General features: G+C 39.7%; 1 protein-coding gene across 2 annotated transcripts in view; it reads left to right on the forward strand.

Moving 5' to 3' along the window:
* The first annotated feature begins 8,919 nt into the window (after positions 1-8,919).
* hsf2 (heat shock transcription factor 2) overlaps positions 8,920-26,700 on the forward strand; it is a 31,981-nt gene continuing 14,200 nt past the window's right edge. For both annotated transcript variants that reach the window (XM_030722356.1, XM_030722355.1), the window contains exons 1-7: positions 8,920-9,129; positions 9,525-9,633; positions 15,271-15,398; positions 17,389-17,513; positions 18,669-18,744; positions 19,122-19,183; positions 24,796-24,874. In XM_030722356.1, the coding sequence (XP_030578216.1) occupies positions 9,037-9,129; positions 9,525-9,633; positions 15,271-15,398; positions 17,389-17,513; positions 18,669-18,744; positions 19,122-19,183; positions 24,796-24,874 (672 nt within the window). In that variant the 5' untranslated portion in view covers positions 8,920-9,036. The remainder of the gene's footprint in view (positions 9,130-9,524; positions 9,634-15,270; positions 15,399-17,388; positions 17,514-18,668; positions 18,745-19,121; positions 19,184-24,795; positions 24,875-26,700) is intronic.

Below are 26,700 nucleotides of genomic sequence, written 5' to 3' on the forward strand. Positions count from 1 at the left end.
TTAAACATTTTCAAAAATAATGCATCAAAATGTAGGTGTGACGGGGTTGAGACTAGGATAACAGGGTTGAAGATAGTAACGGAGTTGAAGGGACAAATACAGTTGGGGTTTTTACTTTCAAATTCACTGTACAGGACTTTCTATTAACATTGTATTTTATTATGTAACAAAAGAAGAACAAGAGATATAAATTGCAGTTGGATTGAGTTTTATTAACCTAAAGTAAAAACAAGTACAACAATGTTATCTGTCAAACATTATGTTAATTCCTCAAAGATTTAACAAAGATTGTGTGTGTATGCCAAGCCTCAACCAACATACAACACACCTGTATGCAGGGTGGCTTGCTGATGTGAAGCCCCAAAGTGGACTGCCTGAACTTGGGAACTGTATTTAAAGCAGTAATTTTCTGAGAAATCAACATGTATCAAAGCCTCTTCCCCTGACATCTTCTTCTTCAGTTCGCGGCAGAAGGCCATGGAAGAGTTCAATTAGGTCCCCTTGTGTGCTCTCCACAGATTTCTTGACAGTCACCTTGACTGTGGCCTTTTCTCCCTTTTTGTCAATCTCCTTCTCTCCTGTGACCCATTGGGTAAACGATGTCCTTAAGGTGCTGTTGAATGTGCTTGTGATGTGGTCAATTTTGTCCTTGCAACTGATACACTCTCCATACATGCAACTCTTGTTAGATGAGTTGCAGCAAACCTTCTCTATCAGCTCTTCAATGTTGGCTGTCTCAATGAGTTTCATCTGACTGAGCTTCACTGCCAGAAAGCTGAGATTTTCATGCAACTTGCACATGCATGTGTCACGTTCAGAGAGAGTTGGATTCACGACCCAAAAGGGGCGAAGACGACAGAAAAATGAGTAAGAAATAGTCTGCTCTGGGTTTTCTGCCAAAAATCGTCTGTGGATATTTTGTAGTGTATCCATCAGAAACCTCTTCTGCATTTTTCTTTTGTTTTTTGTGTGTTTGTTTTGTTCCTGTGGTGATTCTACTCACATCATCTCTGAGATAGAATGCCCTGATTCTTTTTTTGACATCTTCAGTCAGCCTGCTGGTCCTCTTTCTCTCAAAATGAAGACAGTCATGATGTTGGAAATTTTTATTCAAAAAGCCAAGGGATTTGTTTGCAAATTTTTTTAACCTGTATTTTTTTTATAATTTTCCCTGTTGTGATTTTGGCAATCAGCTGCCTTTCCCTGTCCTTAGTGGAATATTTGTATTTATTACTAATTTCTTGAATAAGTGATTGATGGTAAAGTAATGTTTTTTGATCTGGGGGTTAACTGGACAATTAGAAATTAATCTGTTTATTTTTGACCTTGGGGAATCCGAATTTTTCTTTAAGCGTTGGCACCTGTTCTTGTATTTTTCCTTCTTTTTTCTTTCTTTTTCAAGTTTTTCCTGCAGTTCTGCTATTTGCCTCTTGGGCTTATTTCTTTCTCTTCTGCCCTTCTTCCTAGCCACCAGATGTTGCCTACAAAAAACAAAACAAAAGTTGATTTGGTTGAAGAAAGTTAAAGTTAGCCCTTTTTTTCCTCCCATCACTGTTTCTAAAATGAAATTGTAAATTGTTTTCAGTACAACACTTTTAAATACCCATTGCCCTAACCTGGAAGATCTTGGCTTTGAAGGCTGCTCTGGTTCTCCCTGATCTGCACTCTGTGGAGGAGTACTTTTCTGGAGAGCTTCTCTCCTCTCTTTGTTCCTTCGATAAGCTTCTCTCCACATTTTTCTTTTCATTCGCTGTTCTCTTTCACTCAGATTCAAGATTCAAGATTCAAGATTCAAGAAGTTTATTGTCATGTACACCGCAAAACACTGTGGTTATGCTGAGCAATGAAATTCTTACTTGCGACTGCTTTACAAACAATTGAAATAAGCAACTAAGTTAAAATAAAATTTAAGAACTAGTATATTAGGAAAGTAAAAGTAGAAAATAACAATAAATAAATAATAAAGCAAGTCCAATATATACAGATATATACAGATGAAAGAAAGGCAGGTAATCACAGTTTGGTAATCAGTCAGTGGTTCAGTAGCCTGATGGCCTGTGGATAGAAACTGTTTTTTAGTCTGGTTGTTCTTGCTTTTACACTCCTGTAACGTCTGCCAGACGGCAGGAGTGTGAACAGTGTGTGCTGTGGGTGGGTACGGTCTAGGGTTTAATATTTTTCCCGAAAATGACATGAATCAAATCCCGGGAAATGACGAGCCATTTCCCGGGAATCCCGGGAAAAAGTTTATTTATTTTTTTATTTTAATTAGGCCTTCTGTAGCCTGTGTCGGCCTTAACCTATTGTGATATTGTAGAGGTAGCTTTCCAGCTATGTCCTGTTATGCCCAGTAGGGGGTAACGTCGGCTTGATTAACGCAATAAAACCTACATCTCGGCATTCGAGTGCTCGAGCTATGCGGTGTTGTATCGTTCCTCAACACTCCCTTAACAAATATAATTCGAATATTCCTCCATTGTACATGGAATTATACCAAGATATTTTACAACTGCTGGTACAAAACATCTCCACAGCATTGATAAAGGCTCAGCCACGCTGTCGTGGCGACATCTGTTGCGCTATATCTCCACCAGTGGAACGCTGTAATAGTCATTGAAAAGTTAACTACCGTACTTCACTATAATATGGCATAACACAGGGCCTTGAGTAATGCACTACGACTTGGTCATTGCCATTCTGGCAACAGCAAATTTATAACACCGTGTCTGAGGGTTAAAGTAGGTTCGCTGTGAATCGTCTATTGAAAAACTGGCCAATCCTTATAGCCTAAAAAATATACATTTTACTCAACTCCATTTTAAAAGCGAAATATGTTAAAGCAATCTATTTCATGATCATTTCTTCACCCATTAGGCCCGTATCCTAATTCATGATTGTTAGTAAGCGGCTGCAAACGAGGAAAAGAAACACTCGAAGTTAAACAGATATTTCTTTATTGTTCAGGGCAGGCATATTTTATAGGCTATATAATGCAATATAACAATATATAATAATATGAAATTATATAATACAAAATACCTTAGGGTAAACACATTGCCTACGATTTCAACAAATTAAAGAGGAAAAAAGTACAACTGTGTAATACCTCTATTAAAACGCTTGAGATGAAGGCTGAAGCCTTAAACGGAGGCTGAACGTGCCTGAAATGAAGAGTAATGCTTTTCGCATTAAACGAACCCTTCTCTCAATATTTCCTTAAATTTAACATTCTGAAGCTTTCTTTTCTTTCTGAAAGTCAAATCGACGCGCGCGACTTTTTTCCCGGTTTCCCGTCTAACGTTTCCTGGGAAACGGGAAATTGTTCTGATCGCATTTCCCGGGAATCCCGGATCCCGGGATTAAACCCTAGTACGGTCCTTGATGATGTTGTGTGCCCTCTTTATTACCCGGGTATTATAAGTGTCCTGTAGTGATGGGAAGGCAGCTCCACAGATGAATTGTGCTGTTTTGATGACACGCTGGATTAATTCCTTTCTTTTTCCCTGCCTCTACATTCTTTTTCCATCTCTCGCGTTCACTCTGCAGGTATCTCTCCCTTCTCTCAGGATCGGCTTTAAGGCGTGCCCTATACTTCCTCTGCCTTTCTGCTGCTGACGTTGGGGCCACCCTACTCAAAACTTAACCATGGAACATACGTAAATCACATTCAGCATACATGTACTATATGAATGTTGATTGAACATAATAACAAATAGGTTAAATAATTGAATAACTTGACAACCAAAGTATTAAAATCACAACCCCATCACAATCTCTCAAGCACATTACAATAAAACATGTAACGGGGTTGAGTGTGACGGGGTTGTGATTTTCACACAAAATGGCCACTGCTCCATGTAGTGAATACCAGAGAGAGAGCACATGGCATCCATGAGATTCAGAATTTTTACATATTCTTGAAATAAAAACAACTTTTTCCATAAGTAATAGGTTTCTATCTTTTATTCACGTTACGGTGTTGAGTCACCGAGTTTGACGACCACAAAATCAAAACTTAAATGAGCAAAATATAGAAAAACTAAGGAGTAACTTGCCTTTCTCTGCTGTCCTGTTGTCCAAAAGACTTCAGTGATGTCACTGCCTGATGTACATTCTATCATGGATCATACCATTGTATTTATGGGGGGAGAACCATTCATGTAACAGGGTTGAGGGGTTCGTCAGGGACAGAACTGAATAATGTGATTTTAATGAATAATTAACAGTTAATCTGGAAAAAATACACCAATAACAAAAGAGCACAAATAGATATTTATGTTGATATCAAAATTTCTTCATTTATTTAATATTTTCATTTGGTATTTTCAAAGTATACTTTCATCTATGCCTTGAGGGACATGACAAGTTTTTTACACTATATCAAATAAAACATTTTAATGAACATTTAAAGCTGTTTAAATATAATTTTTGGTAATCTATTTATTAAAATACAACTAAAGAGGTGAGAGGGACTCAAATTGTGCTATTTTCATAGAATGCCTCTTTAGTGTGACTTTGGTAAGGGACGCTTAACAAATATCGACATTTTCCAGAGCCTACAAAACGTACGTCGAGGGGAGGGGGGTAACACCCAGTGTTCGCTTTTCAAATAGTTAGAAAATGTCTGTCAGTCTGTGTAATTTGGGCCCTGCCATCTGACCACCGATGGCCGAGGAATCCACACCACTGCACCATTGCGTGGTCTGCAGTGATATGGCCTCCGGTCTGGCAGATCAGTTCAAAGGCCTCATTGAATCCTCTACAATAGTCCATCATCGATTCACAAAATGACTCTACTGACGATATTAGACAGGAACAAGCTGTGAGTGCAGCGCAGCAGGTGTGGAAAGCAGCCAAAGCCGTCGGAGATAAATTCAACAAGAAGCATTGTTCCAAAAATGGAAACCGTACAAAATAAACAGCAGAAAACAATGATGGATTTTATTCTACATGTTCCTGGCCTATTTTCATCTATGCTAGCCTGGACGAATTGAGGTCCGGGGGTGTGTGTGCTGTCCCCCCGGTGCCAAAGAGAGGTCCAGGCGACGCCACAGCCTACCTAGTGATGGGAATTCTGGCTCTTTTCAGAGAGCCGGCTCTTTAGGCTCGGCTCCCAAAGAAGTGCTGGCTCTTTCGGCTCCCAAATGGCTCCTTAGGTTTTAATTTTTAAAAGTGTAAAATGAATTACTAATGTAAAAAGGCAAACATTTCTTTATATACAAATGTTTCTTTATATACTCAATATATAATAGAGTGCTCCAAATACAAATTATAAAACAAAAGATTGGAGATCAGAAAAAAACATGGGCCTTTGAGGAGATGAACCTGTTTCTCCTGCCTGATGACCTGCCTTATTTTGTTCTTCTAATTACACTAAGGGATGAACAATTCGTATATACACCTATGTAGGTTGTTTGTGGAGCCTGCTCAATATTAAATTTGCAGTCTACACTGTCTATTAGATTAATTCTTTAACGCAAGGCGATCGCTGCTGAATTGCGGGTTTCCTGACCTTACTACCTGTGAACAGCTGATTAAGACATAGTATCACCAGAGTCAGCTGGTCAAAGGAACTTGATCAGCTGGCTTTTTATGTAACTCCGGGACCATTTGTGCTATCGAAAAAATTCAAACGGTTCCTGAAAGCTCAGAAATTGCACTTCACAGTCATGTAGTGGTATTGCGGTATTTGTGACCAGAAGTCTGTAAACTCCGGCACTTTTGAAGAACGCTGTCTCCTTCGACATGTTTGGAGGTATAAGGTTAAAATGTATCCAGTCTTTGCTATGTTTTCCGTCACTCATTTCCATCACCATTCCGCGTAGCCTCTATGTAACGCGCAACTTCCTCTGGCTCTTTCCTGTCCCCGAGCGTATTTTGCAGGAGACCCTCCCTCGCCAGTGTTTGTTTACTCACCGCGCAGTGTGTCCGTGGACCCTTCCCTCCCGACCGATCATATGCTACCATTCATCTTAACCAATCACGTGTGGCTTCTACCAATAAATAAATAAATAATGAAACAAATGAAAAGAAAAAAGAAACGGCTCACTATCAGGAGCCGGCTCCCGTTGTTCACTTCAAAGAGCTGGCTCGTTCGCGATCGACCCATCACTAGGAGCTGTACAAGAGCTGTATGTACACAAAACACAGTGACAGAGGAGTTTTCAGGTTTCCGGTGTTGTGCCAAAAAGGGATTTCCTTTTTTTTTTCTTTTTTCTTTTTTTTTTTAATGTTTTTTCTTTGCTTATATGGATAAATATACTGGTGCACAGGATTTATGAAGGGCTTATATATAAAATGAAGAAATGACTTGTTCTTACCCTCTTTAATAAAGAATATATTGTAGCGTCTGTTAAGACGTTGAAGAAGATGGCGAGTGATTGCCAGCAAAAGTTGGCCTTTTATTAAAAATTAAATGGTTGCTGTGTGCCACAACCAAAACAAAACAGTAACAACAACGAGATTGACTCGGATGACGAGAAAGAACCCGGCATGCTTGATGCCGAAATCGCCCAACTGTTCAACTCAGACATTGAACATGAGAAATTTGATGGATTTGTGGAAGATGAATGATTTAAAATGTGAGGGTATTTTTCTGTTTTTGTTACAACTAAACAATATTCTGAGTTATTGTGAATGAGTTGAATAAAGTTCAACTTACCTGACACTTTTGTTTCGTTCTACATATGTTTTATCATGAGTCTTATAACCCAGTGCGCCTTATGGTCCGCACAATACAGTAAAATACAACTGCAAGGTGTGCGAGAACCAGCCTTTGAGCCAGCCAGACTGGCAGTCCTCACCAACTAAATCATATACAGTATAGTGAAAGCAGTACAGCCAAATGGGGTTGCAACTATCGATTATTCCATTGATTGAGTGATCGGATTAGAACTACTTTTTTCGTATTAACAATTCATCTGTATTTTTGAACTTCCATACTGCAGTTTTTTGCTGTGTGAAACAAACAGCGGTGGATGGAGCAGCTACAAAGTTCTCTTTTCTTCACGTTGGTACTTACTGATCAGGTGGTTGATGAAGGACCTCCAGCTGTTTCAAAGTAAAGGTTTTAATGGTGGTTACAGGAAAAAGCGCTGCTGCACTGGACGCCAGAAAAACGTTTCCTTTGCTCCATCTGAGCTCACCGTCTCGGTAACGGCTCCGCCTTTTTGCGCTTGCTGCGTGTGCACAGACTGCAGGTAAAACAGCTGCTGCTGTTGTTGAAACAGTGTGAACAGAATTTTGTAATGCTTTTTATCTTGACGCTGTTGGAGATATTCCGAACCAAATAAGGCGCGTGTGTGATGTCATCTTCTTCCACAGAGCCATGTGTGTTTCTAGCTACATAATAGTAGCCCAGGAGGGAAAAAATAATCACAAAACCTAATAAATAAGCCTGTGTACACTATGTTAAAATGCATGCAAGTGTAAATTTCTACCATTGCTGATTATTTTTTATAATGAACAAGCTAGACAGGCACACACACACACACACACACACACACACACACACACACACACACACACCACAAAACCAGTAAACATTCTGGCCTAAACCTGTGTGGCTCACACTGTAAGTATGGCTCACAATCACCTCCCACAAAGAGACAGTGTGGGTATATTATATATTTCCTGAATCCTTAGAGTCCTGTGAGCATTGCAGTGGTTGACTCTTGTGTCCCTGATGTTCCTGGATGCCACAGGGCTAAAAGAAAATATTTAGTTTAGGTGAAAATTAAGGGAAAATTTGTATTATTTGTGGTTTAAAGAGCTCTACTGACCTCTATGTTAGTCAGAGAAATCCAAAACTTACTCAAATGAAAGCTACTTTAAAATGATACCAAACAAAAACCACAATAGCCTACACAATGTAGGATAATATATAATATACTGTAAATAGTCCGGCCTGTTAAGGTTCAACACACAGGCACATCATGTACATTGTATATAGTGTTATTATTATTAGTAGTATTAAGGTTAATCTTGTTTGTTGATTTTATATATATTCTTTTCTTAATAGTGTGAATTATTATATCTTTATTTATATTTATAATAACTGCGGCTGCTGTTACACCCAAATTTCCCCTCTGTGGGACAATAAAGGCTGTTTCTTCTTCTTCTTCTTCAAACACTATATTCTAGACCTTTAATAAATGTCTGTACCATGAGCCTAAACGAGCTATACACAATGTCAAAAAACAAAATTTTTCTTAAGGGTCTATTAACTTCATGAGCTGATAACTGTGACTAAGCTACCACCTTGGAAGGGCTATCATACCAAAATATCATCTACTGACATGTAACTTTTCAAAAATAATGGTTAAGTTTTGCCACCCTGAGATGGACCAAAAAGTCAAATTTTGGCCTCTGGCCCCATGGACTATAGGCCTTATAGGCTGTAAAAATAACAAAAAACAAAACAAAGAACATTTTTGGACTGATGGAGCGAGGGTGGCAAATACTAACAGACTAAAGCATATCAGTATGAAGGCCTTCTCAGTCCTGGGTGTGCATCTGGACTGATTTAACTTCAGTATACTTGAAACGTCTAAACATCTTTTCAGATTCAGTGACGTATTAATATGACATCTAAATCACAGAAGGTCCTCCTCCAGGCCATAAAATTTTATACTTTTCATTTAATTTTTCAGATTTCAGTTTCCAGCAACTATCCAGCGACTATCTGGGAAGAATGAAACGATTTTACTTCCCCCTTTATTTGCAACTCTTGTGTAACTTCTCATTCTCTTATTTGCACAATTTTCTGTGTTCTTGTTAGATTACAGAGATACAGTGAATTGTTATTACGGTCATCGAGAACGTGCTATGCCTCTCCTTTGTTTGCATGGAACTACACGTGAGAAGGCTTACGTAAAGTCGTTTTCGACCAATCAGCTCCCGCTTACTAGAACCGGAAGTTGTACGCCATTAGCAATTTCCTCGAAGCAACATTTGACCAGCCTTTACTCTAGGCTACAAAACAAACCAGATAGTGCGCTTTTTATTTCTAAGTGTATTTGTCCTTGAATCTGCAAGATGAAACACATCTCGAACGTCCCCGCTTTCCTCACTAAGCTGTGGACGCTGGTCGAGGACGCAGACACCAATGAATTTATTTGCTGGAGTCAGGTAACGCTAAATCTGCATGCTAGTGTTAAAATCCAACGCAAAGAAAACATTTAGCTAGCGAGAGTAACCTTCATTTAAAAGAGTGTTAATAAAGGTTAACAGCGGGAGGTGATCAGCCATTACACTGAGCTGAAGATAAGCACAAACTATTCGCTAGTCAGTAATTTTCCTTTGCTGTGTGCCTGCTGCTTAGCTAGTGCACGCATACAGAGACAGTCTGTATCATCCCAGGATGAACTTATTTTCAAGTTTTGGGTTGTAAATGACCCGAAACCTTAAAAATGAATTGTGCGTGTGCGCAGGCTGTAGTTGTGGCGTTAGGTACACGTTAAAATAGATGTAGCTGTCCGTTGAAGAGGTGTTTTGACTGTCACGGTGATGGTGATTGTTTCCAGGAGGGCAACAGCTTCCTCGTTTTGGACGAACAACGCTTCGCCAAGGAGATCCTTCCCAAGTTTTTCAAGCACAATAACATGGCCAGTTTCATCAGGCAGCTCAACATGTGTAAGATTGCTTTCATCCCCACATCTTAGTCTGTACTTGTCAAACTAAACGCTTTTTTTTCTGCTGAATAAGTTTGTTTGAATTTGGCTTTTTGTGTGACTGCAGCTACACAGATGCCTGGTAAGTAGTGACACATAACTCAGTAAACTTTTACCATCAAAATAGGTTTCAGTGCAAGGATTTCAAGCAGATCATCCACTTAGCCATCTAGCAAAAAAAAAAATGGACAAAATCAGGACCACCACTGATTACAGCTAATTTATAGATAGTGTTTCCTCCCACAGTCCAAAGACATGCAGTTACTGGGGTTAGGTTAACTGGTCACTCTAAATTGCCCATAGGTGTGAATGTGCGTGTGTATGGTTGTTGGTGTCTCTGTGTTGGCCCTGTGACAGGCTGGCGACCTGTACAGGGTGTACCCTGCCCCTCACCCTGTGTCAGCTGGGATAGGCTCCAGTAGATATACACACACACACACACACACACACACACACCTGTGACCCTGAACAGGATAAGCAGAAGAGGATGGATGGATGGAAGTAGGAAAATTTGATAGTGGCTAAATAATAACTGTGAAGAGTGCAGCATTTTGCCTTAAGTTGAATATTTTTCTACTCTGGAAAGAAATTTAATTTATTGAACAAGTTTAAATATTAAGTGGATATTTCAGGACCATTTGAAACCAGTATTCATATATATTTATACAGTATTATGCAAATTCTCAACCAACACTTTTCTTTATAGCTTGCAAGGAAAATGTGAAATGGGTCCAATGAATTATTGAAACATGCAAACATTTAGAAGGCCCAAAAACAGTTTGTACAATTCGTACCAAATATTGGCTTTCAAAGCTTGTACGAATTGTACAAACTCTTTTTGGGCCTTCTAAATGTTTGCATGTTTCAATAATTCATTGGACCCATTTCGAAAGCCAATATTTGGTATGACCATCTTCACTCTTCAACACAGCCTGAACTTTCTTGGGCATTATTTCTTCAAGTTGTCTTCAGGAATAGTTCTCCAGGTTTCTTGAAGGACAGCAACAGCAGCCTGTTTTTCTTGCAGGATAATTTTATTGTACTGAATATGTGGTTACACACTGATTTGGTTCAGTGTTTATATGTCACTTTTATCACCTCTGGTGAGTGACTGGATAGGGATGTTTCAAGGGTAGCAGCATCCCTAATGTTTTATTATAGTTACTGAAATGTGTAAACATCAGAACACAGCAGAACATTATAAACTAGAACAAACTGGACCCTGTTCATGCATGTTGAGCTACTGGTTAGATACTCACTATTAGTCCTGAATTAATCTTCTGCGCTGGTCTTTGTGGGGGCTGCGTATGCACGTGGGTGATGTCTTATTGTGTGTGTTAATGACCTTGTGGTCGTGTCCCAGTGTTTCACCTGCGGTGCCGGCCAACAAACAAAAAATGCTGTTTTTTTGGGGTTTTTTTCCCTTCTGGGTCTTCGCTCTTCACAGTCAGTTTTTATTTTGTTTTTTTTTTGTTTTTTTTTTTTTGGGGGGGGGGGGGGGGGGGGGGGATTCCGGCTGTAAACATAATTGTCCCTCAAGTTTTGTGTGTGGGTGTGTGTGGTGGTGGGGGTGGTTTTTTGTTTGTTTTTTTTTTTTGTTCTCCCCCACTTTGTTCATTCCTTCACGTCCATTCCAATAGTTTCAGCAGTCTCCCTCCAGGAATTTGTGAGTCCTTATGCTGATGATATGATTATTATTCGTGATTGTTGTTCTCTCACTGATAAATTCAAAAACTGCAGCGAAAAGTAGCTGGAAATGCATGGGAGGACTTGACAGTGCTGCAACAGTAGCTGCAGGCTACGTTGACCTGACGTGCAGTTACATTTCTCAGAGGTGCACGCCAGGTTACATCGTAGGTTTAGAGGGCTTTGTGTTGGCGCCTGGTGTGCGCTGGTTTTTGGTTTTTCCCCTTGAACAATGTTCCACACATTTTGCCGGAACAGATGCCTCTATCTGTCTCACTGTTGTACTCCGATGTGGGATTCTGCCGCTTTCTCACTACTTTTGCTGTTGCCATTATTTTGTGGACTGGAGCAGTATGCGCACACACACACACACACACACACACACACACACACACACACACACACACACACACACACACACACACACAGTGAGGTGCTGTATGGCTCTCCCAGCTAAAACTGCTATAGCAGGAAAAAAATGATTTCATATCACTCCACAAGGCTTTCAAATAAACTGGCAAACACGAAAACGAAGGTCATTTTATTTGTAATTTCAGTACGTTTTAGTTTGTTTTGTAAACAAAAAATACAGTTATCGTTTTCCCTTTAATTACCGTTTTTATTTCATCATTTTTATTTCGGTTAACAAAAATGTTTTTTCAATTTCGGTTTTTGTTATTTCGTTTGTTTTCGTTTATGATAACCTTGGTATGAGCACGTATAATTTCAGAGTTTATTTTGTGTGTTTATTTTTCTGATGTGTTTGGGGGCCAAAACACATGTACTCTTCATTGTGCAACACAGCAGTATGAAGAAAAATTTGTAAATTGGAAGCCTCTAATTAGGGCTGCAACTAAAGATTATTTTGGTAGTCGAATAATCGGTCATTTTTGTTATCGATTAGTCAACGATTATTTCAATCTTAACTCACCTGTTAACATCACCTTGTTCTCTTCTCACAATTAAAATAATGACCCATAAAAACTAATCAAATGTATTTTTAACATTAATGTAACCATCACAATAAATATCAAATAAAAAATGTATATTTAAGTAAATGCAATTTTTTTTTTAAAATGAAAATATAATGTGCAAATAAATAAAAATGGCCTCTGTCCAAAAGTTCAAATAAGGCTTCAAATTAAATCAAAAAGTTTTTTCCGTCCAAAACAGCTGAAAAGTTTACAGATGATTCAGTTCAGATGTTTACTATTCAGAATGAACGCTGATATTAATATGAAGAAAAAAAATAGGAGCCAGGGTAGCTGCTCCTATTGTCCTTCACTCGTTAGCTAACATAACTGAAATGGCGGTGCTTAGCAAACATCATCCATGAGAGCTTGTTTCCGACAGGTAAACTAACAGAAACATTCCTGTACAAACATTAACAGGCGACGCACTAAGTGCCCATCCAGAGCTGACGTCACAGCTCCAGGGTGCCGGTGTTTTAAACGCTCAGCACTGCAGTGATGCTGCCGTGGAAGGAAAGCTGTGCTCTGCATTCAGCTTTATTTTGGTTTTCTGTCAAATGCTCCCACACCTTTGACAGTCTGTCTCCATTTTCTTTCATTTTCTCCACCCTCCTCTCTGTTCCACTAGCATCACGCTGTTCTGTTACTTTCTTCTTCATTGGTATTGTTGTTGCTGCCAGACAATGGAGGCAATACTGCCCCCATATCTTCCTGTAGTGTATTGCAATTACAAAATCACACGATAAGCGGAACAAAATAGATTGATGGGTTTAAAAGTACGACGCTTTGATGATGAAATTCTACGTCGACAAATTTTTGTAGTCGACGTCATCGATTACGTCGATGAATCGTTGCAGCCCTACCTCTAATTTTATATGGCAGAACTGTGCCTGCTTAAGTATGGTCCCTTTTTCTGTTTTTGTCCAGATAAATACTGTTTATAAAGTTTTCAATTTTTTTCAGTTTAAACTAGCATTTTTTTTTTTTTTTTAATCTAGTAATCTATACATTTTGGGAAGTTTTTCAATTTTACCCATCCATCCGCTTTTCTTAGTACTGGAATTTTCTTAGCTGCTTATCCATTTCAGGATCACATGGGGGCGGGAGCCTATCCAAGCTGTCGCTGGGTGAGAGGCCAATGACAGCTTTATACAGACATGGACAAACTTGTTGGGACCCTTTGGTTAAAGAAAGGAAAAACCCACAATGGTCACTTAACTTAAAACTGACAAAAGCAATAATAAAAAATGAACTTAAAATTAACTAATGAAAATCTGATCTTGCTTTTGAATTGTGGTTCAACAGAATTATTTAAAAATGAATGAAACTGACCTAGAGAAAAATGATTTTACCTTGTTGTGCTACAATTAAGTGAAAATAAAATCTCACGAGCATCAAGGCATTCTGGAACGAAGTATGCTGCCCTGTGGCAGAAGGTTTTGTCTCAGTGGCAGGTAATAGGTCGTCCAATAGGATAATGGCCCAAAACACACAAATAATACACCCAGGAATGTCTCAGAACAAACCACCGGACTATTCTGAAGTGGTTTTCTGTGAGGTCGGCTCTAAATCCTACTGAACATCTGTGGAAGGAGCTGAAACATGTAGTCTGAGGAAGGCACCTCGAAACCTGAGACAGCTGGAGCTCTTTGCTCACAGAGAGTGGGCCAAACTACCTGTCGACAGGTGCAGAAGTCCCATTGAGAGCTACAGAATTCACTTGATTGAAGTGATTGCCTCAAAAGGTTGTGCAATAAAATATTAAGGGTACCATAATTTTTGTCCAGGCCAGTTTTATTAGTTTGTTTTTTTAAAAAATATTTCTGTTGAATCATAACTCAAAAGCAGTGTCCTATTTTCATTCATTTTCAGTATTTTTTTTTTAATTATTATTTGACCATTGTGGGTTTTTCTTTCTTTAATGGAAGGTACCAATAATTTTGTACACGTCTATATAATAACACGTCTGCAATATTGGCGATAAAATCCAGACAAGCACACAGTCCTCTGAGACAGTGGGAAGAACAAGCTCCTTTTTAACAGGACAAAACCTCCAGCAGAACCAGGCTTTGAAGAGACAACTGGTTAAGGGATGAGGAGAGGGAAGAGAAAATAGTGGGGGTATTGAAGAAGAAATGTTTAATAGCCTCAACAAAAAATTCTCACAGGTGCCTGTTCTAGTCCTAACTGCAGGTTTTTATCAAAAAATTAACTTTATATACCTAATCTAAAATTTTAAAGATGACTAAATTTATTTAAAACAGGGTTAGATTGTGTTTGGGACTGTAATGGCCATTATAAGCACATGCCACAGTAGTACCTGAGTGAGCTCAGTGTATCAGCAAATGAACCAAAACAGATGCATTCTGATTAGAGTGGCTCTCAACCCTTTGCTGGTCTCACAGAAGGTGGAGAGCGGAACCAGGATTACTGTCACGAGTTGCACTGGGGGGGGGAATTGGAGTCCATCTGACCACATGATGAGAGACTCATTGAGATGAATGGATGCCACCACTATGACATGGCCATGGGAAACAGTGACATGTCAGTTGGTTAATTCATTCTCAGGGACCTATTTAGAAGGGGGGGGTATACACCCATGTAAAGTTCAATTGTGGGGAACACTGATTTTTTTTTTTTTTTTTTTTTTTTTTTTAGCTCGTCTGTTTCAGAAAAGGTCGAGGTATTGTCATAGTTTTGGCATTAGCATCAGCTCCACTAAAACTAATACTGGCCATAACTCAAGAATGATGTGACCATAGATGCAGCTACTAAAGATCTCCCACAAGTTCAAATCTTTGTGACTTTGTCTTAAAGCTAAAGGTCAGAGGTTTCAGTGTCTTGTTTGCATTGTAATATATAATTGAAATAAAGGGTCTGTTAATCTTTTTTTTTTTTTTTCCTTCCTCCGTTTTCTTCTTCTCGTGTGTGTCTGTGTGCAGATGGATTCCGTAAGGTGATGCACATTGATACAGGGATTGTGAAACAGGAGAGAGATGGTCCTGTGGAATTTCAGCACCCCTACTTCAGACAGGGACAGGATGATCTGTTGGAAAACATCAAGAGGAAGGTGGAGTTTTCCACAATTGTCTCTCTCTTCAACTGTCAGCAGGATAAATATTTTAAATGTAGCCAAATTCACCCCCGTGAGTCAGACAGCTGCCGTTGCCTAAGAATACCAAACCCTTGATGACTCTATCCTCATTTGATTGAGATTATTGCTTGTATATATATATAAAATATGTTTCACTTCAGAACTTGATTTGTGTCAACTCCATCAGATACTAAGACTATGGAATTAGGTATTAGATCACATCATGTTAAGTAAATTATCTATCTCTCTGTCCATCTGTCTGTCCAGTGTATAGTTCTTGATTATATAAATAAAGATATTTTGAATCTGGTAGAAAGTGAATATGACGTTCATAAGCAAGTTTAATTCGTGTATAATTCCATGAAAATAAGAAATGTTGTATTTTCCTGATATTAGAATAAGTCCTTCTAATCCACACTGAAGTGTGTCCCTCCATAGAGGCCACCACCATGCAATATAATAGTTTCACTACTAAATGTTGCCAAAATCTGCATACTGGCCCTTTAATTTAAAATATAAACGTGTAGTATAAATGCTGGGGAAATTACACAATAATAAGCAGACCACAGTCTGTCTACAGGTTCTACAAGTCAGTGTAGGGTATTAAGTAGCCTACAAGGTTAAATTATGTCATTCATGTTAGTTATGTAAATAACTTTATGAAATAACATTTTAATCCTTAGTTATGTTTACAAATAATATAATATTAGCATATAAGGAGGTTATAGGTTGATTTCTCAACTCTGTCAGCTTACACGTCAACTCCATCTGGCATAGAACCTGTCAGTTGTCTGATAGAGTTGACTAAAGGGCATGTTTTTTTCCTGCCAAAAAATGCATTGTACACCGTAACTAGCTGTTTTTCCTCACTTGCTGCCTCAATAACCTCTCCAAAATACTTAAATTCAGTCCCCTACTGTTTAAAAAAAAAAAAAAAACATAAGTGCTGACATGTTCCAGCAGTGACTGTAGGAATATCAATATTGTGTGAAAAAAAAATATATAAAAACATGCCAAACTTACCTGAGCATGCGTGGTTATGTTGCATATGGCACAGATAGAAAGAGGAAAGGGGGTCCTCGGGGACATAGTTGACCGTGCTATTTCCTGATTTAATGAGGATTATGAAAATATCTGATGGAACTGACAAAAAATGAGGACGCAACTTTGACAGGCAGATTTTTAGGGAAAATGTTTTTTTTAAGTTCAATTTATGCATTGTTTAAATATATTTTAAATAATTTTAAACAATTTTAAACATTGCATATTATATATTTAGGTGGATCAGTATTGTGATCCCTTGCTGAGGACTGGTATAATAACATGCATCTGCTAAATACAGACCATACATTAACACGCCACACACACACACACACACACACACAAAAATAGAAATGCTTGACAAAAAATGTTTTGGTTATGCACTGGTTCCTTTAGATTTAACTTTGTAAATATGTAGATCATTATGAATTTCTTAATAAATTCATATGTGTTTTGGGGGTCGTCTCATTGTTGCCCCTCTAGTGCACCTGTTAATTTCATTACTGTGAAAGCAGCTGAAACTGCTTAACAACCCCCTCTGCTACTTAACTGGTCAATATCCCAGAAGTTTGACTCGATACTATACTCCGATTTAAAAAGTGTTTAATTTTTTTGAGGAGTGTAGTTTGCAGACAATTTCTCAGATAATTATATATGTGGTAAATGTATATATTTCAGTTATGTATTGTCTACATTATTTGAAATTTAGTGTCAGAGACAAAATTACAAAAACAATGTTACTATATAAATACTTATGGTCTTGACTGTGCTAAGTCATCTTAGAAATAATACTTATCAGAATGAATGTTCTGCATCAAGACCTTTGAAACAACCAGGTTCATCTTCTGATCCACTGTGACGGATTGCAACTTTGCTGTCCCTTTGAAGCTTGCAGTGCTAAAGTGATGTGGTTTATATATTTCAGGTTTCTAACACTCGACTAGAGGACAGTAAGATTCGACAGGAAGACCTGACCAAGATTTTGGCAAGTGTTCAGAGTGTTCACAGCAAACAGGAGAACATTGATGCCAGGCTGGCAACACTCAAAAGGTGAGTGTAGGTCTCTACAACGGACCAACAGCCCTGGAAAAGTTGCATGTAAAGGATTCTAACAGTAAATAAAGCCATTTGTATTTATTTTTATTTGTATAACTGATTTAACACAACAAATATACAAAAACAAACCAACAGAGCCTATGATAGCTGACACTGTACATCCTGGACAGGCCACCAGCCCATCACAGAGCTTACACATTTTCGGTACTTTATTTTTTAGTGTAATCGCATCCTTCAATATGGATAGCTCTAGTTTAGTTTGACATCCCCATACAGAGCAGTTAGTTTCCTTCCAGATTTTCCAATTTAAAGAAAAAGTCAGACTTAAAAGTCAGACTTGGCTATTAAATGCTGTGAGTTTGGTGCCCGTTTCTTCACCTTTGTCAATACCACTTCCTACCACTTCAGTGTTATCATCATTGTCCTGAAACGTCTGCCCAGGACAATGAAGGCCAGAACAAACAGACTGAGGAACAGCTTTTATGCCAGGGCTATCATTGAACTGAACTCTGTGTGGTTTGGACAGTGATGTGGGGTGGTAGTGCTGACTGTGTGCGTGCGTTGGTGTGTGTATTGGGGCTAGATTCATCTTAATTTACTATTGTGCACTGTATTTTAGTAATCATTTTTATCACTCATATTTTTATTATTTTATTATTTATTGTCTGAGGCACCTACAAAGGAATGCATTTTAAATTTCGTTGTGCAACTTCTGTGTACAATGACAATAAAGATTCTGATTCTGATTCTGATTCTGATCATCTTATTGGCCTACACGACTAACATGTTGGCAACGAATCCGCTGGGTCTTGTGGATTTCTGGATAGAAGCGTGCGGGGTCTGTCATGAAGCATGAGTGGTATGCTTGGTCTGCACCAAGGTTAACTGGGTGTTAAATGTAATAGTAACACCCACATGAATAACAGGAGCCATGACTTCTCACTAGAAAATTACATTCTAATGAGGTGATCAATCTTATGTTGTGATTGATTAATGTATTAGAAAAGTTTATGTTCTTACATGAATGCAATAATGTGCAATAATGTCTTTCTGACAATTAGCACTAAATAACTAAAGTACTGTATCTCACAGGTGACAGCTGGTCCTGTAGTCCATTCTGTTGACTGCAAACATTACCTTGTTTTTCAGAGAGAATGAGTCTCTGTGGAGAGAGATATCAGAACTGAGACAGAAACATGCTCACCAACAACAGCTCATCAAAAAGGTAAAATCAACACCAAACCTATCACTTCACATTGTTTGTAACTATTCACGTCATGTAAACACCTTCGCTAAAATACACAGCATTTCCAAGTTCTTCTGAAATAAATTTCATAATATTATGCATTACCATTCATAATGTGTTATGCTATCAATCAGTTACTAAAGCAGTCTTTCTGATTGCTTGATGGGTAAACAGATGTTTTTAGTGATTTACAGCTATTTTTTTTATTACAACTAGTGCCACACGTTGGCAGGAGTAAAGTCTTTATCAACAACAGCATGTAGAAATAGAAAGAGATGGAAAGGGATTAAATGCCAAGGTCAACAAGTGTTGATATCAGGTATCAGCTTGAATTTCTCATACTGATCTTTTTTCAGTTGATACATTTCATTGTCACATTGGTGCAGAACAACCGCATCCTGAATTTAAAACGTAAAAGGTGAGTTTACACTGTTAATTCCTTATAGTACGTTCAATAATAGATCTCCATTATTGTGACTGTTAATTACATAGAAGGAAATTGTAATCTGAGTTGCATCTTATTACAAAAAAAAGTTGGTGTTAAATAAAATAATAGGCTATTATTCTCTATGCTTGAAATCTAATTGGGGCCAAAAAAAGATATACACCGATCAAGCATAACATTATGGCCACTGACTAGTGAAGTGAATAACACTGATTATCTCTTCATCATGACACCTATTAGTGGGTGGGATTTATTGAGGAGCAAGTGGACGTTTTGTCCTCAAAGTTGATGTATTATAAGCAGGAAAATTGGGCATGCTAAGAATTTGAGCAAATTTGACAAGGGCCAAATTGTGATGGCTAGCACCTGTGGGGTGTTCCCAGTCTGCATTGATCAGTATCAAAAGTAGTCCAAGGAAGCACCAGTGGTGAACCAGTGACAGGGTCATGGGCGGCCAAAACTCATTGATATGTGTGAGGAGCGAAGACTTGCTTGTATGTTCTGGTCCAACAGATAAGCTATTCTAGCTGAAAAAAAGTTCATGCTGCTTCTGATAGAAAGATGTTAGAATACACAGTGGTTTTTTTTTTTTTTTGTGGGGTTGCCTAGCTGTAGGCCAGCCAGAGCGCCCATGCTGACCCATGTCACCCCTGGAAAGTGCCAACAATGGGCACGTGACCCTCAGAACTGGACTACAGAACAATTGAAGAAGGTGGCCTGGTCTGAGGAATCAGATTTTCTTATGCATCATATGTATACCTGGGGAACACCTGGCACCAGGATGCACTATGGGAAGAAGGCAAGTCAGCAGGGATACCAGGGGAGCAAAACATAAGCTACTGGTAGACATAGTTGTCACTCGAGACTGCAAGACCAGGCTGACCAACCTGTGCACCGCCTGGATTGAGTACAAGAAAGCCTATTACTCCATGCTGTACACATGTATCCTGGAATGCCTAGAATTGTTCAAGATCAACAGGACCCTAAGAGCCTTCATCAAGAAATCAATGGGGATGTGGAGAACAACACTAGAGGCCAATTTCAAGCACCAACAAATGTGGGATTTATCAAGGAGATGCTCTGCCCCCACCGCTGTTCTGCATAGGCCTGAATCCCCTCAGCCAGATCACTGACAAGACTGGCTATGGATACCCACTACAGAATGGAGACGCCATCAGCCACCTCCTGTACATGGATGACATCGTGCTGTATGTCAGGAGTGAATGAGACATTGATTCACTGATCCACACCACCAGGATCTACAGCAGTGACATTGGGATGTCATTCGGACTGGAGAAGTGTAGTCAGATGGTAACAACGAGAGGGAAGGTAGTTGGAACTGAGGGGATTGCACTACCAGAAGGCAACATTGCAGACATCAAAGACAGCTCCAAGTACCTTGGAATTCCACAGGCAAATGGGAACCATGAAGAGGCTGCTAGGAAAGCTGCAACCTCCAAGTACCTACAGAGAATAAGGCAAGTCCTGAAGAGTCAGCTGAATGCGAAGAACAACCACCCTGAGACTGTACGCTAAGTGGAAGGAAGTAGGTCGAGGACAAGTGAGCGTCAGAACCATCCAGAATCTATCCTGGATGAAACAACAAAGATCCAAGAATACATCTGGAAGATGGCCACAAAGGATCATGTGCTTAGTGAGTACCTCAGGCAGCAGAAACCAGAAAAAGAAGAGGAGCAAGAACAGGAATCATCATGGAAGGACAGGCCTCTGCACGGCATGTACCACCGGCAGATAGAAGAAGTGGCTGACATAGAAAAATCCTACCAGTGACTGGACAAAGCTGGGCTGACAGACAGCACAGAGGCACTAATCATGGCAGCACAGGAACAAGGTCTGAGCACAAGATCAATAGAGGCTGGGGTGTACCACACCAGGCAAGACCCCAGGTGCAGGCTGTGCAGAGGTTGGATTTTTTTTGGTGGGGTTTTTTTTTAAATAGATCCGTATCACCTGGCCGTCTTATAACATGTCTGATTTGAGTGCCCATTTGATCCATTTTGTGCAGAATAAGCGTCATGACACAATTGAAGTCCCTGCCTTCTCTTTTTCTGTTTTTATTTATTCTTTATACATTTTGGAAGTGGAGTTGTCAGATTTATATCATCATGAATCATGTGTGGTGAAAAAAAAATTTACTTACAGTGGTATGCAGAAGTTTGAGCACCCCTGATGATTTTCCTTTATAAATCATTGGTTGTTTGGATCAGCAGTTTGAGTTAAATACACTGCTCAAAAAAATAAAGGGAACACCTAAACAACACAATATAACTCCCAAGTAAATCAAACTTCTGTGAAATCAAACTGTCCACAAAGGAAGCAACACTGATTGACAATCAATTTCACATGCTGTTGTGCAAATTGAATAGACAACAGGTAGAAATTATTGGCAATTAGCAAGACACCCTCAATAAAGGAGTGGTTCTGCAGGTGGGGACCACAGACCACTTCTCAGTACCTATGCTTTCTGGCTGATGTTTTGGTCATTTTGAATGTTGGTGGTGCTTTCACACTCGTGGTAGCATGAGACGGACTCTACAACCCACACAAGTGGCTCAGGTAGTGCAGCTCATCCAGGATGGCACATCCAATGCGAGCTGTGGCAAGAAGGTTTGCTGTGTCTGTCAGCGTAGTGTCCAGAGGCTGGAGGCTACCAGGAGACATGGAGGAGGCCGTAGGAGGGCAAACAACCCAGCAGCAGGACCGCTACCTCCGCCTTTGTGCAAGGAGGAACAGGAGGAGCACTGCCAGAGCCCTGCAAAATGACCTCCAGCAGGCCACATATGTGCATGTGTCTGCACAAACGGTTAGAAACCGACTCCATGAGGATGGTATGAGGGCCCAACGTCCACAGATGGGGTTGTGCTCACAGCCCAACACCGTGCAGGATGCTTGGCATTCGCCAAAGAACACCAGGATTGGCAAATTCGCCACTGGCCCCCTGTGCTCTTCACAGATGAAAGCAGGTTCACACTGAGCACATGTGACAGACGTGGAGAGTGATCTGCTGCCTGCAACATCCTTCAGCATGACCGGTTTGGCAGTGGGTCAGTAATGGTGTGGGGTGGCATTTCTTTGGATGGCCACACAGCCCTCCATGTGCTCGCCAGAGGTAGCATGACTGCCATTAGGTACTGAGATGAGATCCTCAGACCCCTTGTGAGACCATATGCTGGTGTGGTTGGCTCTGGGTTCCTCCTAATGCAGGACAATGCTAGACCTCATGTGGCTGGAGTGTGTCAGCAGTTCCTGCAAGGTGAAGACATTGAAGCTATGGACTGGCCCGCCCGTTCCCTACACCTGAATCCAATTGAGCACATCTGGGACATCATGTCTCGCTCCATCCACCAACGTCACGTTGCACCACAGACTGTCCAGGAGTTGGCGGATGCTTTAGTCTAGGTCTGGGAGGAGATCCCTCAGGAGACCATCTGCCACCTCATCGGTAGCATGCCCAGGTGTTGTAGGGAGGTCATACGGGCACGTGGAGGGCACACACAATACTGAGCCTCATTTTGACTTGTTTTAAGGACATTACATCAAAGTTGGATCAGCCTGTAGTGTGTTTTTCCCCTTTAATTTTGTGTGTGACTCCAAATCCAGGCATCCATTGGTTAATAAATTTGATTTCCATTGATGGTTTTTTTGTGATTTTGTTGTCAGCACATTCAACTTTGTACAGAACAAAGTATTCAATGAGAATATTTCATTCATTCAGATCTAGGATGTGTTATTTGCGTGTTCCCTTTATTTTTTTGAGCAGTGTATATACTTATAGCAGACGAACACAGTGATATTTGAAAAGTGAAATGAAGTTTATGGGATTTACAGAAAGTGTGCAATAATTATTTAAACCAAATTAGGCAGGTGCATAAGTTTGGGCACCCTTGTTGTTTCATTGATTTGAATACCTTTTAGCACTAATTACTGGAACAAAATTTGTTTTGTAAGCTCATTGACTCTTGACCTACATACACAGGTGAATCCAATTATGAGAAAGGGTTAAGGTGGCCAATTGCAAGTGTTTCTCCTCTTTGCATCTTCTCTGAAGAGTGGCAACATGGGAGCCTCAAAACAACTCTCAGATGAGCTGAAGACAAAGATTGTTCAACATCATGGTTTAGGGGAAGGATCCAAAAAGCTCTCTGAGATTTCAGCTGTCAGTTTCCACTGTGAGGAACATAGTGAGGAAATGGAAGACCACAGGCACAGTTCTAGTTAAGGCCTGAAGTGGCAGGGCAAGAAAAATCTCAGATAGGCAGAAGCGAAGGATGTGAGAAGAACAGTTATAGTCAACCCACAGAGCGGCTCCAAACACCTACAACATCATCTTGCTGCAGATGGTGTCACTGTGCATCGTTCAACTATTCAGCACACTTTGCACAAGGAGAGGCTGTATGGGAGAGTAATGCAGAAGAAGCCTTTTCTGCACACATGCCACAAACAGAGTCGCTGAGGTATGCTAAAGCATATTTTGAAAAGCCAGCTTCATTTTGGAATAAGGTGCTGTGGACTGATGAAACTAAAACTGAGTTATTTGGACATAACAAGGGGCGGTATGCATGGTGGGAAAAGAACACAGCATTCCAAGACAAACACTTGGTACCCACAGTAAAATTTGGTGATGGTTCCATCATGCTGTGGGGCTGTGTGGCCAGTGTAGGTACTGGGAATCTTGTTAAAGTTGAGGGTCATATATCAGCAGATTATTGAGAACAATGTTCAAGAATCAGTGAAAAAGTTGAGTGCTCTGGGGCTGGATACTTCAAAACAGACAACAACCCTAAACACTGCTCTCAAATCTACTGAGGGCGTTCATGCAGAGGAACAAGTACAACGTTCTGGAACGGCCATCTCAGTCCCAGACCTGAATATTATTGAAGATCTGTGGTGGGATTTAAAGCGGGCTGTCCGTGCTCGGAAACCATCAAACCTGACTGAACTGGAGATGTTTTGTAAAGAAGAATGGTCCAAAATACCATCAACCAGAATCCAGACTCTCATTAGAAGCTATAGGAAGAGTTTAGAGGCTGTTATTTCTGCAAAAGGAGGATCTACTAAATATTGATGTTTTTAAAATAATTATTGCACACTTTCTGTTAATCCTATAAACTTCATTTCACTTCTCAAATATTGTCTGCTATATGATCGATTTCACTGAAATTGCTGATCCAAACAAACAAAGATTTTTAAAGGAAAATCATGAAAATTATCAGGGGTGCCCAAACTTTTGCATACCACTGTACATACTACTTATTATACTAGCAACACTAGCAATAGCCCCATTTGAAATGAAAATAAGATCACATGATTTTTTTTTTTTTTTAAAAGAAAAAATTCAACTTCAATTGTAATGATTGTAGGGGTCCCAGAGTCTTGTTTTTTGTTTTTGTTTTTTATTACTGTTTATTATTGATTATATTGATTATTAGTGTTTGACTTTCAATAAATAATTGAACATTACATGTAATACAAAGTGGAAAATATCTTTATTGTTAAAGTTGTAATAAGCAAATGTTTGTGAAATTACTTCCATATGACTGTTTGTGTCACTATGTTTTTAACAGGCCAATTCTTATGAATGGTAATGGAAAGAAGCCAAAATACATTCATCAGATCTATGATGACAAAGTATGTGTTGAACAGGTCAGTAAATGGCAGTATTTATGAACACTTGTCAGTAACTTGTCACATTGTGCTTTTGGAACATATTGTTTTCAAGTGCGTTCATGAATAAATGGGGATCTAGTGATACCAGAAATTTTGGTGGTACAGCTGCCAATTGAATAACACAACTCTTGATACCAAAAGCAAACGGATAAGGTATAATTTGACGGGATAAGAATAGGGAACTTTGTAATGTTACTACGCATGTAACACATGTAGTAAAAGGGGTTACATGAAGAGGATGTGGAACCTATGGATTCTTTGAAACACAACATCTGGACCAGCATCAAACGATTAGTAGGTCAGTGTTCCAACATTTGCAAGAAACAACTGCTACTGCAACTAGAGATTGATGAAGTATAACACAAATATATACCAATAAATAGAAGCCAGCAGAATAAGCCAGATGTTATCCACTGAACCAGCCAAGATGCACTCTCAGTGGGAGGGGAACAATAAAAGAAGAGACCTGTCCCACCATGGAGACAGAGCAACACTAGAACAGGACCCATTCTGGCAATAGGAGCCCGAAGTCGTAATTTTTATCCCAATAATATGAATCAGCACTGGAATGCAGGTCATTTCCTGGTTCACGGGATGTTCTTTACAACAAGGGAGAGAGCCCTTGGGATGGCTGTAGCTCAGGAGGTAGAGTAGGTACCTGCTAATTGGAAGTCTGCATGCCAAAGTATACTTGGACAAGATCTTGAACCCCAAGTTTCTCTCCGATGCAATCGTTGGAGTATGAATATGTGTGAATATTAGATGTAGAAGGAACTGCTTGTATGAATGGGGAATGTGGTATGTTGTATAATCTCTTTGAGTGCTCAAGTAGAGTGGAATGCGCTATAAAAGAACCAGTCCATTTACTATTTACCATTACTTATGTTTTGAGCAGTATTATCAGCTACCAGTGATGTCATTAATATTAGTTGCCGATAATGGTGCTCAAAATATATAAGTGATTGCTCCGTTGTTGCTAAGAACATCCTGTGAACCCAGAAATAACCAGCAGTATAGCGCTGATCATGTTACTGGGCTAAGAATTAGCCCTTGTGACTACCGCCTTTTTTTTTTTTTTGCCAGATCAGGTCACGTATGCAAAAGGATGTAAAGTCTCAAATATAAAGAGGTGGACAGCACCAGGCCCTGGCATGGTTCACGTCTATTGGCTAAAGAAGCTAACTGCACTCCATGAGTGACTGGCAGTACAAATAAACCAGCTGCACCCAAAAGAGTAACCGAAGGCTGGACAGTCCTGGTCCCCCAAATATCCACACAATCCAACTACTGGACACTAACATGCCTCAGCTCAGATGTCAGACATCATGCTGCTAGGATAAACATATACATGGCTCAATACATGAGTGAGGCCTAGAAAATAATTGACAGAAACACCAGGGGAGCAAAACACCAGCTACTGGTAGATAGAGCAGTCACTTGAGACCGTGTAAGACAAGACCGACCTACCTGTTCTCCACCTGGATTGACTACAAGATGGCCTATGAATCAGTACCTCACATGTGTATCTGGAATGCCTAAAACTGTACAAGATCAACAGGACCCTAACAGTCTTCATCGGGAATTCAGTGGGGATGTGAGACAATTTTCCAGGTCGCCAATAAGTACAAGATTTACCAAGGAGATACTCTGTCCGCACTGCTGTTCTGCATAGGCCTGAACTCCCTCAGTCAGCTCATTAACAAAGGCTGTCCGATATACTTAAACATAAGCTCTTAGTAGTTTAAGTCACTGACATGGTGTGACAGGCCATTTATTTAAAATGTTGTGACTAGACTGAAATG

Source organism: Archocentrus centrarchus, chromosome 24, assembly GCF_007364275.1.
Source record: "Archocentrus centrarchus isolate MPI-CPG fArcCen1 chromosome 24, fArcCen1, whole genome shotgun sequence".
Lineage (NCBI taxonomy): Eukaryota > Metazoa > Chordata > Actinopteri > Cichliformes > Cichlidae > Archocentrus > Archocentrus centrarchus.